The sequence below is a fragment of the Stylophora pistillata genome, chromosome 12, assembly GCF_964205215.1.
Source record: "Stylophora pistillata chromosome 12, jaStyPist1.2, whole genome shotgun sequence".
Lineage (NCBI taxonomy): Eukaryota > Metazoa > Cnidaria > Anthozoa > Scleractinia > Pocilloporidae > Stylophora > Stylophora pistillata.
Window position 1 is genome coordinate 7,468,141 of NC_142530.1, and position 21,860 is coordinate 7,490,000.

At 39.5% G+C, this 21,860-nt stretch overlaps 1 protein-coding gene across 3 annotated transcripts; it reads left to right on the forward strand.

The window, feature by feature from the left end:
• Positions 1-1,263: 1,263 nt before the first annotated feature.
• LOC111334775 (uncharacterized) lies at positions 1,264-19,888 on the forward strand. 3 transcript variants are annotated; one of them, XM_022940585.2, is made up of 15 exons: positions 1,264-1,408; positions 3,310-3,377; positions 4,143-4,225; positions 5,634-5,761; positions 7,587-7,735; positions 8,095-8,153; positions 8,797-8,875; positions 10,270-10,314; positions 11,871-11,995; positions 16,302-16,442; positions 17,142-17,202; positions 17,336-17,389; positions 17,659-17,727; positions 18,749-18,853; positions 19,454-19,888. In XM_022940585.2, the coding sequence occupies exons 2-15, from the start codon at positions 3,318-3,320 to the stop codon at positions 19,559-19,561; spliced, it is 1,266 nt and encodes a 421-aa protein (XP_022796320.1). In that variant the 5' UTR covers positions 1,264-1,408; positions 3,310-3,317; the 3' UTR covers positions 19,562-19,888. The 3 variants fall into 3 exon arrangements, with proteins under 3 accessions (XP_022796320.1, XP_088597395.1, XP_022796323.1); XM_088741269.1 differs by lacking the exon at positions 1,264-1,408 and adding an exon at positions 1,640-1,938; XM_022940588.2 differs by lacking the exons at positions 1,264-1,408; positions 3,310-3,377; positions 4,143-4,225 and adding an exon at positions 4,259-5,437.
• The last annotated feature ends 1,972 nt before the right edge of the window (positions 19,889-21,860 follow it).

Below are 21,860 nucleotides of genomic sequence, written 5' to 3' on the forward strand. Positions count from 1 at the left end.
GGGTTGAACAAGCCTATTTTACCACTTGAACAAAATCAATTATAACGTAACCAAAGTAAAGCGCGCGCTCTGATTGGTCAATTTAGCGTCCCCCAATTGCCCATGGGTGCACGCTGCTGACGTGAGCAAATGCAAAGACTATTATTCCGCGCGCGCTTGTTTTTTCTGGTCAAGTAAGATTTGTGAAATAAAAGGGAACTCTTTAGCTACAATGTATCAATGTTATGTTATAAAACAAATGGTAAACACCTCAGCGTATATTTTTGAGTTATGGATGCACTTGGGAGGTTTGCTAAGCACTCAAGAAGCTAGAGTCGCTCTCGGCTATCGCCTCGCGCGACTCTTACGCTTCTTTCGTGCTTAGCAACCTCCCGCGTGCACCATAACTCAATAGTGTACGCTGTGGTGTTTACCATTTGTTAAGTAGATAGGTACGAACGTTGCGATCGACTGATTTCTATTTACTGTTTTCAACTGAAAAAGTTTTGCCTCTATTTCGGTCAAGTGTTGGTCTACTTAAGACGGCCGACTGTTGGTAATGTGTCGGTGATGTGTCGGCCGACAGTTAACCGACAGGTTACCGACAGCCGAAAATGGGAACCATTGTTCACGATTACCGTCTTGTAAGAATCATTTGGATGTCACGCAAGAAATACGGTCAAGGCCTGAGTTAGTTCCTTCTGAATGTGTTGCCAGAAGATTAGGACGCGTGAAATACAACAGCTGGGGCGTGTAAATTCTTAATAGAACATAATAAAACTTGTGTACGAGAATATTATCGCCTGTTTTTTTACGCCCAAGCTTCCTGCTATCACCACAATCGAAATCATCAACTGTATTAACTGCCGTCCTGGGGTCTTTTCTTAAGTTATTTAAAGCATTTAATAAAAGCTCCTTAATTTTAATCAAGCCGTTCATAATTTGTTAGTAAATCAAAGAAAACGTTTAATAAACTCGTGGGTAAAGAAGTCTAGAAATTAGCTTGGCGAAATTTTTGTGCACTTGCAATTTTTTGTCTTTTATCATGCAAGGTTGCTCGCATTGTATGACGAAATATACTCTGGTAGCTCACCCTGATATTTTCGACAAAAGTTTTTGTGACCAGGTTAAGATTGAGGCCATCCTTACAGAACCAGTTGAGAGGAAAACATTGAAAACATACTTGAGAAGTGGCAAAGCTTGGATCAAGGAAATCAGTTGTTCGTTTACTGCAATTACTTCTGTTCTCGAAACCCGCAAGTCCCGTCCACTTTTTAAATCTGTGAGTGTTGTGCCATGAGTCTGGACACTAAATATGGCGTCTAAGCATCGAAGGTCGGAAGGTCGACATTGACCTAGGATTACAACCAAATAATAGTTGTTTGCGGGACGTAATATTGGTAGCTGCCCTAAATTTACCCGGGCTAAGGTAAATATATATTACTGTGTTTATCTTAAACGCGTTTGATCCTGGCTTATTGAAGTACAGGCAGGTGATGGCCGTGAAGGTTTGTGTTATATAGTGAAAAGTCTGTGTTGGTTCATTTCTACTCAAGCGTTACAGCTCATACGACCTTTGTCCTTTTTGCGGTATTCTCTGCGAATACTGTTCAAGCAGCTAAAGAAAAATCAGCCGGTCAAGGTTCAAAGACAGGACGTATGTGGCTGTTTTATCGTAGTTAAGAAACAAGTAATCGGTGAAAACCCTGGCCGTCGGGGATTCTTGAGAACAACGGTGTCTTCTTTCTTCAACTTTTCGAAAACTCTTAGAAGCATAAGTTCATAAGTTTATAAGTTTATAACGAAATTTTCTTTATTTGTGGCGGTAAATTTGAGATCGAAGTAGGTGGTTCGCACGTTACCTCATTGCCACCATGCTGGTGAAAGTAAACGATAGCTATCTCATTAGCTCCTTTTGCTTGTCTACCAGCATTTGAATTCGACCCACACACGTCAACGGTGAGTGATAAATGAGCCTAGGTCTTCCCAGGGAAGACTTCCTTATATTGCGTGCCTTCGTGTTTAAAGCCGAAGTTTTCATCGCTGTAGCCCAAAAGAACACTTTGAAGAATATGCGTACTAATGTGAGGGTGTGAGAGGGTGGAAGACCATTTTTCATGAATGAGATTTACAGATAAACTATTATTATCTTAAAGTAGTAGGAATTTTTTACTAGACCCTGGAAAAATTCTAATTGGCTCTTGTTGTCTCTACCACAGCAAAATTTAGCTGGTTTTAGACTTTGTGGCAATAAATTCATGATAATTAAGTCAAAGAGGATTCAAATCTCAAGTTACAAACTTTTGATGACAGACTTGAAATCAAAATGTAGCGAAAAGAACATACAGCAAGACTAAGCAAATTCCTTTAACATTTTAGACCCTCACATCAGTATTTATATTCTCCATACTGTTCTCTGCACATTTCCTGAGGTGCTGATAAGGAGAATTTGTTTAACAATCAAGAGCTTCTTAAGTTGGTGATCACTTTCTTAATTCTCAGGACCTTGAGATTTGATTCAGAAGTGATACTATAGGAGAAGTTATATACCAGCCTTTCTTTTGGATTAAATGGTTAAATTAACCTAGATGAACAGCTGCTTTAAATCCACTTTGTTATTCAACTACACTCCGTTGTGTACAGATAATGCCCAAGATGAGTACAAATATCAGGTGGTATTTGTTCTCCAGAGAACTGGTTAGGCAGGTTTTCTTGCATTGCACAAGTGACAAATTTAATTGAAGTTACAAAAACAAAATGGTGGACAATTAATTTTAAATCATTTTTCTGATGACGAAGATTTGGAATGGCTGGTGGATACTGATCCAGGTTTATTAGATAAATCGAATGAAGAAAAGCAGTCAGATGACAATGAAATTTCATCATTTATTGAAGAAAATAGAAACAGCGACATGACCATGCACCAATTCTGTCATGCACTCCCTGCAAATAAATATTGTGCTCGTTAAGTTTTTGAGCCATTTTGCCATTGTGTTTTTATCTGGTTTTGGGATTGTTGTGATATTCAGAGCTTCTTAATATCTCCCATAATTGGAACTTGTGAAGAAGGTATAAACAAAGAAAACTAGTTTCATGGTGAGCTTAAGATTACTACTTATCAAATCCAATAGCGGCCGTACTTTTAAAATTGTTCTAAGACAACTCCCAATGTCACTTAGAATCTGAGTTTACAAAATCTCAAAACTAAAGATAAGGTGAAAAATATGAAATATTGTGTGTGGTGCAATTGCACACCTCCACTGCTAAAGAAATAACTATGTCTACCTCAAAGCTCTGATAAATTATTACTTCTTACTATTCTCAAAACAGTGGCAGTCATGCTTTTAAGAGTAATCCTGAGGCGACCTCTATGTCATTTTATTTGGAAGAGGAAAAAGGTTAGTATTAATAGCTTTTCTGAAATCATAGAATGATGCATGTATACGATCAAAGTTTTGTTCACTATCAATGTTTTCCTTACAGTTGTGTGGTGTTTGACTGTTTAAAAAATTGCTGCATTCTAAGCTGTCAAAGAACTGCATTTGCTGTGGTTTTGGTGCACCAGACTCAATTAAAATAAAGGAAGATGCAGCTTGTTGAATTAGGAAGGTGCAGCTTGTTGAATTAGGAAGGGCATTTACAGTTATGAATGGATAGATGTTGTAGTCCTTGCAGATGAAAATAATAACGTGTAGGGCAGCTGTCTCTGTCAGTTCAATGTGTGCATGGTGGTGGTGTTTAACACCCTTTCATATAGTGAACATTAAGGAACATAAAGATGCCACTAGCTTCTCTACTGTGGACTGATCCAGTTGTTTCTCGTGATTCCATGCTTGACTTTTTCAACTTTTTTCGAAGTCCCCACTTGATATCTTAAATCTTAAAAAGCCAATAAGAAGGAAGATTTTGGTTATGGAAGGTTTGGGGGGGAGTGAAAAAAGAGATTCTGCTTTATTTTATTAGGGTTATTAAACTGAGAACTACATTGCCAGTTTCTGAACTGAGAAGTATGACTGGATTTCCATGCATCTATTTATTTGAAAGCTCTGCCAAATACGAACAAATTTTTTAGGGTTAAGGTTGTCATGTAGTGTATCCAGGCAGAGTTTTGTCTTTCTTTGGCTTCAACTAATCATTGCCCATGACATTATTTTGGCTTACAGACCACATACAGTGTGAATTACATTAAAGCACTGGTGTCTGGAGATTGTTTAGAAATAGAATGGAATGATGGACATAAATCTAGGCAAGTAGACCACTAATGTGTATTATTATGGCCTGACAGTCGATGAGCACATGTAGCTCTGACTTATACAGTGGTGCAGCTTGGGGGTTTGGAGGTGCTTGTGAATCAGTTGCACATGGTACAAGTCTTATTTTGTGCTAGGTTCTCCATTTCTTAGAACTAAGCATATAAATATCTCTGCATGCATGTGAGCCCACTGTTAGACAAGCTAGAACAGTAGTATAAGCCAATTCATGTAAGGTACATTGTATGCAGAAATCTTCAACTACATAGTTACATACATACGTTAGTTGACCACTCCCCATGGGGGCTTTTCAGGACAACACCCACCTATCCCATCCCAGGGGAGGATGTCCACCACACAGTAATCTCGTGCATGGGAAATTGACGTCTCCTACCCCTGACCCTGCAGGAGATGGGGCCCACGGTTTATTCGTCCTTATCCGAGAAGACTAGAATATCTATCCATTTTTTTATTATAGAAAGGTAGCTGTGACCTCCCATTGACAAATCCTGTTAGTAGCCACAGACATGCCCCTGTTAGCCCTTCACTCACAGGAGACTAGGGACCTTAAGCAGTCAGGACGGCAACGCCAAGGAAGGCGTCGATTAAAAGATGAATTTATACTTTTAATCAGAATTTTGAAAATGGCTGCATGTATTTACCATCTCATACGGTGCCACAACTGACCTCAACATAACATATAAAAGTAGTGTTGACTTGTAAATGAAAATTAAAATAATTTGCCGTCATGGTTTTGGTTCAAAGACAACACAAAGTTTGGTGATTTCACATTGTTGTTTTACAAAGGATGGCTAAGAAATGTACTGTTTTAAAATGCACATGCTGAGCTATTGTTCTGCCAATTAGATCTTTTGTTTTTTCTTGTCCTTGTTGCCGTCACCGTTGTGGTTTGCTTAAGGTCCCTACTAGCATCTAAATGTGATTTCTCCTTCCAATGTCACCCCTGAATCGCACATGGTCATCTACCAATGGAGCTCTTGATCATTATCTAAGTTCTCCTTGTCAGCTCCATAGGAAATGTATAGAGAACAGTATTGAGAATATACATACTGACATTAGTGCCTTACTTTGAAAGGGTAATTGGTGGTGATTCACCCTAATTTGTGTGTGTTTTTAAGCAGTAAATGAACCACACTTTCTATTGGTTTACTAGCTAGCTTGAAAGAAACCACATGGGAAGTTGAAAGGTAGAGTATGAAAAAAGATTGTAAGTTACGAGCCATCGTTCAAACCGAAGCAGAAGTTGTTTTGCTTTCATGAGAAAAAATAGTTTACAGTAAATAGACTTTACTGTAAGCTCACTTGGCTTATGTTCACATGTAATGAATGTGAGCCATTATATCAAGCTAACCATTTGACTTGTTTAGTTTTTTTGTTTTGCAGGTTTCATAACAGCTGGTTAAGGTTTTCTTGCCAATGTGAACACTGTAAGCAGATGCATAGTGGCCAGAGGACAATTGACACCCTTTCTATTCCAGAACCACTTGAAATCTCAGATTTCTCACTTTCTAGTAAGTGCCTTTATCATTTGGCAAACACGTTCTAGTTGTAGCAATTACTAACAGTTGTTTAGAGAAAAGATTGCTCTTTTTAATAGTTTTGATTCAGATGCATGTGCATATAAATGTGTTGTTGTTTTTGGTTTATTTTCTTTAAGTTATTGCTTTTTAATCAGTTTGTTGAAGTGTTTGTCCTATAAACCTAATAATTATCATCAATTGGATGAATTAATCATAATAAGTAATGATAAAAAGTTGTCATCTTTCATGACTTTCATTAGGTTTCCATGTTTCTGGCTTGATACATTATGCACTGATGCTAAAAAGATGGTATTCATACTTTACCCTAACTCTCAGATGTGATTAACATGTAACTTCCCCCTTAAATATCCATACAATATTCAGCAAACAGGTAATGAGAAACCTCAAACTTATGGGACAGAAGATGTTATCTTGATCTGATGCTAAATTCTTGTAACTATAATTAATTTACAAATAAATCTGTAGCAGGTAAAGGGGAGAATTATCAATCAGGTCCTGGGAATTAAAGGTTCAAGATGACATGTTGTGACTGGCAACTACAATTTACAGGATGGTAAAACTGTGAGGTCTGGTGGCCTCATAGTTAGTGCATTCGACTCTAGATCGAGTGATCTGGGTTCGAGCCCTAGCTGGGGACATTGTATTGTGTTCTTGGGCACTTTACTCTCAGTATCTTTCTTTGCCCAGGAGAATAAATGGGTACCAGTGAAATTAATGCTGGGGGTAACCCTGCAATGGACTAGCATTCAATCTAGGGGGGAGTAGAAATACTCCTAGTCACTTCCTGCTGCAGAAACTGGAGTTAAGCGCTGGCCCGTTGGGCAACATGGCTCATAGGCAGGTTTTACCTAGTAGACCTTTTTACCAAAACTAAGAAACAAAGCATGCTTTTATTGCTTGATAATTGATGGATGTGTTTAGATGAGACTACCGGAAGTTAACCTATACACCTTAACATCAGTATGGATATTCTCCATACTGTTCTATACATCAGTATGGATATTCTCCATACTGTTCTATACATCAGTATGGATATTCTCCATACTCTTCCATACATCAGTATGGATATTCTCCATACTGTTCTATACATCAGTATGGATATTCTCCATACTGTTCTCTAGACATTCCCTAAGTTATTAACAAGGAGAGTTTGTCTTACAGTGAAGTGCTTTTTGAGTTTGCAATCATTTTCCTTTATTCTGTTGACCTTAAATGTGTGATTCATGGGTGATACTTTTTGAGAGAAATGATGTGTAGTAAATGGGTTATAATAGTAATAATTATAATAATAACTTTATTATACACGGAATTAAAAAAGTTGATACTTATTTACATTGAAGCTGTTATTATCATCTCGGCAGGGATGGCGCAGTGGTGAGAGCACTCGCCTCCTACTGCTGTGGTCCAGGTTTAATTCCTGGACCTGACATACGTCACATGTGGGTGGAGTTTGTTGTTCGTTCTTGTCCTTGCTCCAATGGTTTTTCTCTAGGTCTTCCGGTTTTCCTCCCTTCCACAAAAACCAGCATTCCAAATTCCAATTCAATCTGGAAACAGTGGACATAAAGAACCACCCAGGGGAATGTCCATCTCTAAATTATTATTAATTATTGTGATTATTATAATTATTTTGATTATTACTATCGATTGTTTTATGAGAAATACCAAATAGGAAATTAGTCGTGGACCTTTTCCATGTCTGTGTCTTAGGTTTGCAAAAGTGCTGAAAGGGCCTTAATTGGTTCTTTTTGCAAGCGAAATGATTTCTATTAGTAATCTTTTCTATATTTTGCAGAAAATAAGGAGAATCTTGAAGTGAAATGGGAGAATGAAGGAGACCACCTGGGTGTACTCAACTTACAGTGGCTGAGAAAAAATTGTTACTCTGAAATGGCCAGAAAACTAGATAATAAAAAGAGAATCACTCAACCTCATATGGGCAAGGTACTTCCATTTGAGCCCTCATTGCCTGCATTAGTAACAGTTCATCCTGTTTTGTAAATAGAACAAGAAAGATGTCAAGTTTCAAGCTCGGTTAAGAAATAAAGAAAGAAGTTTTTCGTCTGTCATGAGCGTGGGCAAATGGAAAAATTCTGAGTCCCCATGAGGAAACCAACCTCAGACCTTCGGATTCCGCGCTCCAGTGCTCTAACACTGAGTCACGGAGACATTATGAGACCCTATTATGCTGTTTATATATGACACCATGACGCGTCCTGCATACTGTTAGGATCGACAATGTTAGTGGCGATTATCCAGTCTGACGCTTTAGTCTTATTTTTATGTTTCATGCTTTCTAACAGGACAGTTTGCCAGAGGTTGAATTTAGTACCATTATGGAATCAAGGGAAGGTCTTTGGAAGTAAGTTCCGTATGTAATGCATGACTCAAAAAGCTTTCAACAGGAAAAGCTGCTTATATTCGACTAATTATTCTTAAGTGAGTACCGCCTCCCGGTTAGCTCAATGGATGGAGCGCTGGACTGTTGTGCGGGAGGTCGAAGGTTCGAGCCCCGGCTGGACCAACACTCAGGGTCTTAAAATAATTGAGAAAAATTTGCTGCCTTTCTATAACATCAAGAAATGGCTAGATATTCTAGTCTTCTCGGATAGGGACGAATAAATGGAGGTCCCGTCTCCTGCAGGGTTGGGGTAGGAGACGTTAATTTCCCACACACGAGATTACAGTATGATGGATGTCCTCCCCTGGGTGGGATGGGTGGGTTTACAGTGGGCCATGTGTTAGAAATCTCTTTACTGGGTTAATCATGTATTTACCCTCTTGAAATAAAGTGCATTGTATTGTATTGTATTGTATTGTATTGTTCTACTGTATGAGCTAAGGAAACTGAAGTACATGTAAGAACAATTTGTCTTTAGAAAATGAATGCTTGATGTCTTTGCAACTTATACCATTTTTCAACTTTTTTTTGTTCTGTAAGACTACTATGATCAGGCAGTTTCGTCTCCTTTTAAGCTCGTGTTTCATCCTCGCTCTTTCAACAGATTGTTGTCTCAGCTGAGTGACCATGGTTTGTCGTTAGTGAAAAATGTCCCTTTTGAAGATGAGGAAAATGTGTTAAAGGTTTGCCAGCCATTTAATATTGATTTTTTTATTTTTACTATGTACATGTAGACTACGGGTAGTTCCTCCTTTTCGACAAAGTTCGTCGCGCTAATTAAAAAAAATAATAATAATAATAAAAAAATAAATATAATAAAAAATTGCTAAAGCACCTTATTCTAGAGCTTCAAGGCGCTTTACAGTAATTTTTAAAGCAGTAACTTAGTAAAATAATAAATTCGAAAAATGCTAATAAAAGCAAAACTGAAAATTAAAAAAGTGCTTAAAAAGATAAGTTTTAAGATTGCTCTTAAAAAGATGTAAGATTTAAACTACGTTTTAAATACTCCGGAAGATTTTTCCAAAGTTTTTAACCTCGATCTAGATGGCTTGTAAGTTTGCAAGAAATCATGAATATAGCTGGGACTTAAATCATTTAAAGCTTTAAAGCCAACAGTATGATTTTAAAAACAATCCTCTGCTCTACGGGAAGCCAGTGTATTTCTTTCTTGGGAAAAATCTGTGAAAAAATAAAAAAAAAAATGATGCTAGCGCGCCATGTGGAACTCTGAGTGTGAGGCGCACGAAAAGTAATTTCGTTCGCCTCACTGCCAGAGTTCCGCGTGGCGCTGATTTTTTTACGGACACTATAATGCCTCTACTTAGAACTGAAAATGAATAAGGGGGGGGGGGGGAAGTTTTCAAAGAAACTGTGGTGCTACGTTGGTGGGGGCTTGCAAAATGGTTTGGTTTCATTAACTAAGTTGAGAATAACGTAATTGGCCACCGTAAAGAGTCTTTAAAGCTGAAGTTTCGAACGCTAGCCCTTCTTCGTTCGCTCTGACGTAGGGCTAACGCTCGAATAGTCAGGTTTAGAAACTTTTTACGGTGGCCAATTTACATCTTCAACTTGTTCTTCAACTTCATCTTGTTCTTTGAAAAATTCGTCTTTGTCTCTGACCATAAGCTAATTAAGCCCCCGGCTTTGGCCAATCTTAGGAATTCACTTGTGTGACACAAACAATAATAAACTATCAATTGAAACTATCAACTCAGTTGTAAAACCAAATTATTTTGTGATTAGAAGTGACATTGTTTTGGATAATTCCTAACCATTATTTACAGTTAGACACTTTATTTTGTAGTTTGCCAATAACTTGGTATGTAACTTGAGTATGAAATTAGAACATCAGGGGGTTTCATTAATGTTTTCTGCAGGAGGGCAACTGGTTTTTTCCAGGGCAAAACGTTTTGAACCGAACTTCCTTGTAAGACTAACTTTCCTCCAGATCGTCAAAGCAGGTGGGCAAATCCGTCCTCACAAACGGTCAATTTTCCCAGTGCCCAGCCCTTAATGAAACCCCTGTAACATGTCACTAACTAGCCTTCCATTCGATTCTCCCCTGATGTTTCAGGTTGGAAGACTAATTGGACCGATACAAGAGACCATTTATGGAAAAGTAGGTTATCAGAGAGAGACTAAGCGACTGATCATAAACAGAGGCTGGCTTTTAGATGAAAAAGAAATGAATATATATTAAATGGAGTTATCACTGATAATTGTAAACTTACTAAGCTTTGATCGCTATTTAGGGCAATTGCCAATTGAGTGTCGAAAGTAATCTGGGAATGCTTTTGATTGATCTTACGTACTTGCGCTCTGTGATTGGGTCAGAAAACGTGCCACGCATTCTCAACCAATCAGATCCAAGACTTAAACCGATCGTGATTTGGTCACGCGCGTTTTCCCGCGTCCACGCAATTTGTCTATTTTATCCTCGATTTTCATTGGCTGACAATGATGTCGACCTTCGCTCCGATTGGCCATCGTAATTACTTTGGTTTTGGGTCATCAAAACTTACTAAAAACTGCCTTGTCATGTCCAGCCATATGTTACGTAGGATATTTGAAACTTGCCACCAGATCTCATTAATATTGCAGGGAAGGTGTGATTATTCTTCATTTGAATGCAGTTTAAGTGTAATCAGTCATTTTTCTTACGATAGAAATATGTAAACCTTTGTACACCGGCTAAGCTTACCTAAAAATTTGAAACTTTCTGCTAGACCTCTAGCCTTGATCGCTTAGTTGATTCTTCTTCGAATAGATGAAATTCCAAGATTCTATCCGTTTATCTCACGATGTGGATCGTTACACTTTTTCTGCAAACTGCTAGTTTCCGTCAGGCGCTGAGTTGGACTAGATATGCATCACCCTATGAAGCATGTGCTCAGTTCTGATTGGCTGGTATTCAAGAGCTGTGACTGGCGTATTTCGGAGATGTGTTTTATCAACGGTCCGTTGTCGCACGGCCAACGCAGCGGTCAAACGTAGCGCTTGCGCGAGGGAGGAATTTTGGTCGCTCGTGCGCCAGTTTCCCGCGTAAAATTTCAAGAGAAAGCATAAGAAACAACCGCTGGTTCGCGAAAAAAAATAGCGAAAGAAAATATTGAAACGTTCATAGGAATCTGTAAGAAGGAAACGAAGTGGAGGATAGAAAAACTCGATACTTTTCGAACACAGAGCTTATTCAATTAAGTGTATCCTGCTTACAATTTACCTTTCTGTTTTGAGCCTCACTAAGGGTGTTGTACGCTTTTAAGACATCGCGACTTACCGTGACTTGTATAGTTTGTAACTCGTGTGAGACAACTTGGTTCTGGCAGCGACGAAACACGCCACCCTGTCATTACAACGCTTGCACATGCGCAGACGCGATTTCTCCGTGGGGTGGGTGGGTCCCTGTTTTACCCTATTTGTTTGTAACGATGGGGATCACAATTGATAAATTTGACTTCGTTCTGATGTTGTGGGTGCGCTTTGAAATGTTGGAGGTCTGAATCTTTCAGAGTCGGATATCTATGTTATGCTCCTTGATTCTCCTTTATACATCCTGATGCAAACTTTACCACACTTACTGAGAATCTTGTAGACCACGCTATTTTGTTTCACCGGGATTTCATTTTTCACTTATTTGGTGGTTTGTTCTCATTTTTTCGTATTCTTCTGTTGCAGACATTTGATGTGGTTGCCACTCCAAATCCAATTAATATTGCATATTCCAATGTAGGCCTTGGATACCACATGGATCTTGTTTACTATGAGTCACCCCCTGGACTGCAACTTTTGCACTGTCTTAGGTAAGGCAACATGTAATGACGGGTATTTTCGCATGCATGATGGACACTCGATTTGACGAGGCGCGAGTGTTAAAGACCGCAATGCGCGAGCGAGAAGTTAGTCACGCACATATAAGTCTCGTGTCTGGTATCTCGCGCGTGTGTTTGACCGGGCGCAAGTGATTAAGGTGGCTGAACACAGTTTTCGCGCGCCCTTTTGCTGATGCAATTCAGCGCGCGCACAAGGATTGCAAAAAACAAACATTCCGTCAATAGAGCGGTCATTTTATTAACTCAACACGTATCCGCACTATCTGTGCTATTTTTCTCTGTAGTTGGCGCAGTTTATTGAGTGCTTTAATCATTTATTACAAAGACATGTTAGAAAAGATAACGGTGCAAAGAACCCAGCAATTCTCAGCTTTGTCGTCGTTACCGAAAGAATCCAGTTAAATGCAGCGCATGCGTAGTAAGTAAAAAAATTGCGATTGAATGGAAAATTGCTTTCTCGGAAATATGCCTATTTCTTGAGAACCACTCTTTAGAATTTCACGAAATTTGGCACGAAAATACTTAGGAAATAAGTAACTGGAGTATTGAAAAAAATTGATTTTTAACAAAGGAAATTCTAGATAATCGAGTGAACCTTCAACAAAAGATAATGAAAAATCTCTGTTAAATTTTTAGCAAAATGATGTTAACTTGTGAGTATCGTTACAAGCTCGTTGCATGCAAATTATAAAGAAAATCTAATGACAAGATTTTCTACAAATAAACAAAACCGAAGTGAAGGTGTAGTCTGATCGTCCGGGTGAGTGTAGTCCTGAGAAGGACTGTTGTCGGTGGTAGTGACTGACGTTTCGACAACCTGTGCGGAAGTCATCATCAGGGTCAAGTGAATGATTGTTGTTAATAGAATGTTCTTATTCCAGTTCGTGTGAAATGATCGGTTGGTTTTGCCGTGATGTTATTGGCTGTAAGACTCAAGTGACGTAAGTCGGTCGTGATTGGTCTGTTTCGATCTGTCGGTAAAGTTAGGTCGTTCTTTTTCGGTCGTTTGTGATGTTTATGTCGTGAATGAGTCGTTTGTATGGAGCGGGTAGTTGTTGACATCTGTTTAGGGGAGTCTGTTCTAAGTTAGTAAACCAGCTTTCCAGAGTCAGTCGTTGAAAATAGTCAGTGCTGTAGGTTAGGCATTGCGCAGTGTCGAAACGTCAGTCACTACCACCGACAACAGTCCTTCTCAGGACTACACTCACCCGGACGATCAGACTACACCTTCACATGTTACCCCCGGGTTCAAACCATTTACTGTAAAACAAAACCGATTTTAAAAGCCTGTTTATATTTATTCATGTCGCCATGGCAACGGCACATATATCAGCTAAACTATCAAAAAAACAAAGTTTGTTTCGTTGACTTGCTTGCTGCCAGTTTTGGCGACCGAGAGATCAAGGGTTTTAGAGAAAATGGTGAAAGAAACACAAGTATCAAAAACTGTGTTCAGCCACCTTAAGACTGCGACCGCAATGCGCGAGCGAGAAGTCACGCGCCCTAAAGTTTGTTACACGCTTGTTACTTGCTTTCTTGCCCAGCGCCTTGTTGTATCTATTAGATTAAAAGCGCGAAAGTGCAGTTATAACATAACCAAAGTAAAACGCAGGCTTTGATTGGTCAATTCAGTGTACACCATTTGCCCATAGGTGTGCGATGCGGACGTGAGCCAATGCAAAGACTAGTTTCCTCGCACTTATTTTTTCTGGCCACGTAAGATTTCTTTAGGGACTTTAAGCATCGACTACGAAATGCACGACGACGACGTTTGCAACCCAGGAGGATTGGGTGCAGGGTTTCGTTCTCGGCGGGAAAAACGAAAGTTAAGCAGTGTGTTGTTTTGAGGCGACGACGAATCTTGGTTCTTTGACTAGTTGCTCTTGTTATGGCTTTTAAAATAGTCCGAAATCTGCTTCTAATTAATCGCAACGATGGCTTTATCGATGATGATGAATTTGTTGTTCTGCATACGACCTCTATGCATTGAAAAGCCTTGACTTTCCGCACGATTCGTACGTACCTTTTGACCTGGAAGAGCTTGATGAGTCTGAGAGTTTTGCAGAGTTTTGCTTTGAAAAACGAGGTATACGAATTTTTTTCTTTCTTTTGCCTTCTTCTCGTTTTTCTGGGCGTCACTCTTATCTTCTGCGCTCTTCTCTTGCTCCCAAATCTCCTCCAGCAAGGTATCGAACTCTGTGGGCTCGGGGACATCGATCCCAGATGCTTTCTCCTCTTCTCTTTGCTTTAGTTTATGCCGGGAGATCAGAAGTGCATATCGATTTGTCACTGCCCCCGCTGTAACCCTGAACTCTTCAGAGAATTCAAATAGGCGGCGATGCTTTCCCGTACTTTCCTCTCTCACTGCTTTTCGGTTTAAAATTGTGAGGTTCGCTCGTTACAGCTTCTCGGAAGCATCAGGACATCATGGTCTTCCGTCCAAACAAAGTGCCTGGATTTACTTGCTGTCAAAAGAACACGAAAATATATTTTTTTAGTACCAAAACTGAAGATTTATACCTTGAAGAGCAACTTAAAATTAGGACAATGATAGGCAGGTCTAAAATAAGAAAAACATGATTTCAAATATCCCAATATTCTCCTTAAAGAGATACAGAAAATCTTACTTTTCTTTTGAACTGGTTCTTGCTCAGCTGTGTTGTAGAGTATTTTAAAGGATTGCTATTTCGAGTATTTTTAAGGTTTACCTTTTGTTTTGTTAAGTCTCTCCTTTTTGCGTCTACGTGTTATTTTGGTAAATCTATAGTTTTGATCTTTTATTTTTAGTGTGTGCTTGAACTTGGCTCGGTTCGTGGATTTCCTTCTTACCGTGCTAGACATTTTAATCGCTTGTTAGGGTTGAGAATAATTAGTTTCATAGGTGGTCATGTTTGTGTTGGTAAAGCTGGCCTTGAGTTTTACCTACACTAACATCCTGTTTGTGCGCGTGATTCTCGTGCGCAGCTCAATCATTGGCGTTTAATTGGTTCTTTGGTGCTCACCAAGTGCTTCGGAGCGAGCCAACCAGTTTCCCCCTCTTTGCAAAATAACAGATACACTGTGGAAACTCTCACGGTCAGCTAACCCAAACATGTCTACGATTTTCCAACTTAAAGCGTTGGCTCCTCACGCTAGAGCATTATTATTAGATGCATAGAGCGTTGCTGTAGTAGCTCTCCAGAAGAGAACAAAGAAGAAAATTACAGTCTTGGTACCTTTCGTTAATTCGTCCAAGCGAGCTGTAAAACCCCCCAACAGCTGTAGAAATGTGGCCGGCCATGGTTTCGGATGCTTCTAAAAGAAAAGTCATTTTAGTTTGTTAAAAGTCGCCAAACTGTTGAACATTTGACTTCCGATGGTCCGCGCATAATGCATCAAACAATCATTACATCAAAAGGTGGAAACGGATGATTATCAGCGTGTAAAAGTTAAGCTGTTTACTTACGTTTTCACCAGAACGTAAAACCTGCTCAGATTCAGTCGTCGACGAAGGCTGGACGACCGCCTGGTTAGCTCAATTGGGATAGCGCCGGACTGCAGTGCGGGAGGTCGAGAGTTCAATACCGGCCGGACCAACACTCAGGGTCTTAAAATTAACTGAGAAGAATATGCTTCCTTTCTTTAACATCAAGAATTGGTTAGATATTCTAGTCTTCTCGGATAGGGACGAATAAATGGAGGTCCCGTCTCCTGCAGGGTTAGGGGCAGGAGACGTTAATTTCCCACGCACGAGATTACTGTGTGATGGATGTCCTCCCCTGGGGTGGGTTGGGTGGGTAACAGGACCCCCGTTGATACCAGTGTTTACTACACTGAAGGGGCTATCCTGTATAAATATAGATGTCTGTCTGTCTGTCTGTCTGTTTTGACAACATCGCACATGCGCAGAACGTTCGCGCAGGAAAATTTTACTTCCGCCCGTTGTCGTCGTGCCATTTCGTTGTCGATACTTAAGGTCCCTAGAGTTAAAAAGAGAACTCTTTTGTCACAATGTATGAGTTTTATGTTATAAGAAGTTTAGAGTCGCTCTCGGCTATCGCCTCGCGCGATTCTTACACTTTCGTGCTTAGCAACCTCCCGCGTGCATCCATAACCCAATAGTAAACGCTGTGGTGTTTACCATTTGTTAAATATGGAAGCACGCGGTTTTCCGTGGCCGGGCCTCATTTCTTAACCAATTCAAATGATCTATTAACAGACAACTGGGTAATGTCTGGATTGTGATTTTGTCAGGTGCATCAGCTGTTCTGTTTCTTTCCTTTTTTTCTTTGTGCAGGTTTGATTCTGGCATCGAAGGTGGGGAGAGTTTATTTCTAGATGCCTTTTACATTGCTGAGGAATTCAGGAAAAAGTTTCCTCAAGAATTTGATGATCTTGTTAGAATTTCAGGAACATTTCAGAAGATACATTTTGAAAGGTATCCTTGCTTAATAAATAAGGAACACTTGTATGTAATAGTCACAGCGGTGAACAATGAACCGGTCGGTTGCCACAAGAATAGACGATATGCTAAATTTTTATTGAGTGTGCTAAAACTCATACACGTATGTTACAACGGCCGATAAGATTACGAGGTCTCTCTCCTGGAACTCCAGGCGGCGGAAGATGAGCGACCCTGGGAACGAGGTTGCTAAATTAGGACTTTAAAGGGAGTGAGAGGATTGTGCAGTGGTTTGAATGCCCGCCTTCCCTCGCTGTGGCCGGGTTCGATTATCAGATTTAGGGACTCATGTCACTACAGTACAGCACAGCACAGCAGCGCGTTGGCGACCGTGTTAGAGTATTTTTCACTATGCCTTCTCTATATTGCAGTCATTTTGTTGATCTCTTATTTAGTGCGCAGAGAGTGAGTTATCAAGGCGAGCACATCTTTGTCTTTAAAAACGTTTCAAAAACGATTTTACAATTTTTCTTACGTTTGTGTGCTAGCTGACCTGATAAAGTTACGTTATTTTCCCCCAAACATATTGCCTTGAAAATATGCTTTCACACCGCAAATACTTCTAGGAAACGCGACAGCGGATTTATTTATTCGTTTTTATTTTGTAGCGAGTGATTTGTTTTTCATTTTTTAATGCTTTTTTATATTTATTTGGTCTTGTGTTTTCTTATCAAGGGATTATCCAGTCAAGTTAGTTTACAAGAGACCACACATTGTTCTTAGCTCAGATAGAGAGGTATAGTAATCAAATTTGAAAATTTCACTCTTGCAGGTAACGCTGTGCCCGTTTGTTTGTTTGTTTGTTTGTTTGTTTGTTTTGGGATGCCTAAACTAAGTACTTTTTTCTCCAACCTTTGAATTTTTTTTAGATTATAGCCGTAAATTGGGCACCACCTTTTGAGGGTCCCTTGTCAGTTCCAGAGGTAAGATTCACCGGCACAATAATTATCTAGTTATTAATAACTATTACAATTATTAAGAAAGTATTATAACTATTGTTATGATAACTACCACAATGATAGGCCATTACCGAGTTCTAAACGACCTCACTTTCAAAATAAAATCAAGTGCAAAATATTATTTTTGCAAGTATGAGTTCTGATTGCATGATGATTATTATTTATTTTCTTCCAAAGGCCTTGCGCTTGGCCTCATTTTTAAAATGGGAATTCCTATTTTTTCGTTATCACAGGAAGATGTTGAACCATATTATAAAGCATACAGATTATTTTCAAAAATGATGGATGAATCTTCTTTACAGGTAATTGCCTTTTTACGTAATAAAGCGCTAAAAACATCGCTGAAAACATCACCATGAGACTGCGCGATTCTTGATTGCATGCATGGGTTAAATTTCTTAAAGTTCCATGAGTTCTTACGCTGGGTAAGAAGAACTCTTCCGAGATTTGATAAGGTAACCAGCTGGGTCCAGTGGTTCGAAGGCCGATTAGCACTAACCCAGGGTTAAATTTTAATCCAGGTTTCTTTGTTTCTCTATTCAATAGCCTTTTTGGGGTAATATTCCCTTATTGTCTAGAACATCCAATCATCAGTTTGTTAAAAAAAAGAAAAATTTAACTGAGTTTTCTTTTAAAGCATTCCGATCTGAAATCAAATTTCACGCTAGTCCTAAGCTATCTAAGCCCAGCTATAAAAACCACGGTCCAGCTGAACTTTATAACCCAAACATTCCTTTTAATATCTCCAGTTTGATCGTTTTGTAGACACGTGAGTTTCAATAAAAGCTGGTTTTCGGCGTTCTACCTTCGCCTGTAATACTTCTGACCACTGTCTGTTGAGCCTGCGTGCAGGCTCTCGATCGTGTCTGGGTTTCAACTTGCGTCCCCTTTCCGCACCCAGCCGCCCTTTAAAACCTTCAGCAGTCGCTTATGGGAAGAGTTATTGAAACCCCGGAGATAGCATTGTTCTCTAGTTATGTCCTTCCCCGTCAAGATCTGCTATTTCCTGTCCATATCGGCGTTGTCGTTCAGCAGGGTTGTAGCTAATAAGAAATCACGTTGCCGGCTAAAATTTCAGGTGAGGTAGCTCAAAGGTGGTGAACGATTGTAAGTGTGTAAAGTCGGAAGTGCCCGTTGTGCCTAACTAAGTGATTGCCGGCCAAAAATCCAGCCGGCAATCGCTGCTTTTTCACCCGGAAAATTTCGCCAGCAGCCGGCGCTTAGCTACAACCCTGGCCGTTGTTGTTGATGATTTTTAGCTCAAAGCAATTGCAAATTTAGAGGAAACAGTTACTAATGAAAGTGTGCTTTTTCTGCTTGCAGAAATCGGTGAGGTTACACCAAGGAGACTTAGTATGTTTCAACAATCGGCGTATTCTTCACGGAAGAAACTCATTCACTTTAAATGGCGGAGTTAGGCATTTTAAGGTATTAATGGTGAAACAAGCTTCTTTTTAAGAGCCAAGATCGTTAAAGTTCTTGCTTACCCTTCCTCGTGAACTTTTCTTATAATCTTCCGAGTTCTGTCCTGAAAGAAATACTGAAATGTGATGCATGCTGAGAGAAGTTTATACTTTTGTCAATATAATTAGACACTTTATTTCAGGGAAGAACGATAAGGGTGGAAATGGTGGAACGGACGGGGAGCCAGAGGACGAAGAGGTTCGGGGGGGGGGGGGGGGAAGGTGGGCTGGCCGATTCCAGCTCGCCCTCTCGAACGAATGCGAGGTACAGGATACGAGACGTTCGAGATGAAGAATGTTTCAAGTGGGTCGTTCAAGTCCAAAACCAAGGCGAGAATAATGGCAATAATTACAATTGATAACAACCCAACCGAACAAAGAAATTTCTCAAGTTGGCTTGGGAACTCGAAATAAAATCAAGAAACTACCTGGGGAGTGCAAAAGGGTGAGGCAATAAAGCAATAATGGCTGGTCCCTAAGAGGAAAATCATGAGCTACTGCAATACACAGTAGAGTTGTGGGACTTTACTAAAACGAAAATACATTTCTGTTCTTGTTAACCCAGGGTGCTTATGTCAACATCGACGAGTTTAGAAATACGTTCCAAGTGACATCAGAACTAGTGGGATCTGGAGAGCCCTGCAGGAGAACTGGCAACCATTGCTTTCTTTAGGAAAGCACAAGAATTAAATAATCGTTTTTATTTGTCTTCATTTCCATGAAATTGAAATAACGAAATTTTAGGTAGAATGAGGAAATTATTGCCTGCTGGAGCTGGCTCTTTTGATTTTTTTGGATTTAACACCCTAAATACTTCACCAAACCTCAAAAATATTTGCACCTGCGAAGACGTTTAACCGCTGTGTTATCATATGGAGGGATATTGATATAATATAACAAATGAAAGCTTTGTGATTGGTTATTGCCTGAAGTGAGGCAAAAGTAATGGATATTTATAACAGAATAAACTGTAACTCGTTGTTACCTGCGATTTCTCAGCGATAGTATTATGAGTTTTGTCTTGTACAGGCGACCTTGTGTCAGCTCAGAGGTGATGCTTGCGTAATGAACATGTAGACAAGTTTTTTTAAAAAAAAAAATATCTGAGAGTGCACTAGATTTAGAAAGAAGAACACCAACAAATTGCATGTTTTTTCTTCTTTTTTTGCGTCCTTGATTCATAATGTTACTGCTATTATTATATACATACCGAGATTTAGGCCTAGTCCACACATATCCGGATATTTTCGAAACGGAGATTTTTTTCTCCGGATTTTGAAAACATCCGCGTCCACACGAACCGTATTACAATCGCATTTGCCCGTCCACATGTAAACGCGCTTACGTTTTAAATGCGCTAGACCTCACAGACGGAGCATGCACATGCTAATGGCGCATGCGCCCTGTGATAAGTAGAAGCCTACGAAAATCAGAGAGTTTGCTGCCATCTTAAATAAATAAATAACTTAACTTTAATAGCTAACTTAATTACTGGTAACCCAGTAGTTTACATTGTGGGCTATAAACAAATAATTCAAATTGAACATAACATTGTTAAGAATCCCAACTGGCCTCCCCGATCTTTGTTTGGGCTCTCCTCGTGTGAGTTTCTCCGCTTTATTTCTGTAATTCAGGCCGTTAAAATCCCAAATTCTTCCGAAGAGACAAGTAATGAAACGCCAAAATCTTCCAAAAAGGCAAGTAAATCGAAAGGGAAAGGGATGGCGGACTCGTTTTTGTGGTCAGACGATGAAGTTGAAGTACTTTTGAAAGTTACTCACTCCTCGTTGATGACGATTCCGTTAACGAAGTTGTCCCACCACGCACTGGACCCTAACTTTGACGTCATCGTATTAAAAAACCTTTGTTATTTTCGACCGTCTACACGAATACGATAAATCTCCCTTCTTAAAAATCTACAGTCTGGAGAGCGTATTTAAAAATCTCCGTATTTGTTGCCAAAAACGCCGTTTACGTGTGGACGGGAGGTGCAAACGGAGAAAAAAAATATTCGTTTGCGAAAATATCCGGATACGTGTGGACTAGGCCTTACACGCCAAAAAGCATCGAGTTAGAAATAGTCTCTTCGCGCTAGAGGAGCCAGCTGATTGGTCATACGATTTTTTTTTTTCACTAGTGAAAAACGACGTATCGACACTGTGATTGGCTATATCATTATTATCACAAGTGAGCAAAACCGTGTTGCTCGCTCGCCGCTCCTCTTGACTGACAAATTGCACATTTTTAAGGCCCGGTTCAAACGTCGAATTTCACATGTGCCGAACTTAATGCGAGAGTTAAATGCATGTGAAGTGCGACGTTTGAATCAGTTAAATTCGACCGTTTTAAATTAAATGCGACTTTTGCCGTATCTACGACTGAAACAGTCGAAGATTCGACTTAGGTTCGACTTTTGATTCAAACGTCGCATCTCAAATGTGCCGAACTTAATGCATGAATTACAGGAAATTATTATGATTCATTTATTACCCACAACTCGCCAGGACTTCTATGAATGCCATGCGCGAAAAAGCCAAAACAGCACAAAAAAAAAAAAAAAAAAAAAAAAAAAAAAAAAAAATAGTGGGAGACGAAGAAATTTGTTGTTCTTGCTTTGAAAAGACAAAATACAGTTGTTTGACGTGCGGTAATTACTTTTGTATGAGGTGTTCGGTTTTTGAAAACGAAGAGGGCACTCCTGGGTGGAAAGTAGGAAACTCTGTTGCATATTGTGGGTCGTGTTTCAATGAAATGATGGAACGTGAATCAAGTGAAAGTATCATGACGAAAAGCCAAGACAGAGAAGCAAAAACAAACCGTAAAACAAGAGCATCAGTGAGGAAATTAAGCAAACGCTCAATAGACGTCTTCGTCTAGCAAATAAGTAGTGCGCCTGGGAATATCGACAGCGAACAGAGTTAAATTCGACTGAGTTAAATTCGAAGTTTGAATCAAATGCTGTATTTAACTAT

What these genes read in the sequence shown, in the direction of transcription:
- LOC111334775 (XM_022940585.2), top strand. Translation starts at nt 3,318, where the DNA reads ATGCTTTTAAGAGTAATCCTGAGGCGACCTCTATGTCATTTTATTTGG. An exon ending in CTCAGATTTCTCACTTTCTA is followed by an intron (nt 5,762 to 7,586) that starts GTAAGTGCCTTT and finishes TATATTTTGCAG; the next exon opens with AAAATAAGGAGAATCTTGAA. An exon ending in TTCTTAGCTCAGATAGAGAG is followed by an intron (nt 17,203 to 17,335) that starts GTATAGTAATCA and finishes AATTTTTTTTAG; the next exon opens with ATTATAGCCGTAAATTGGGC.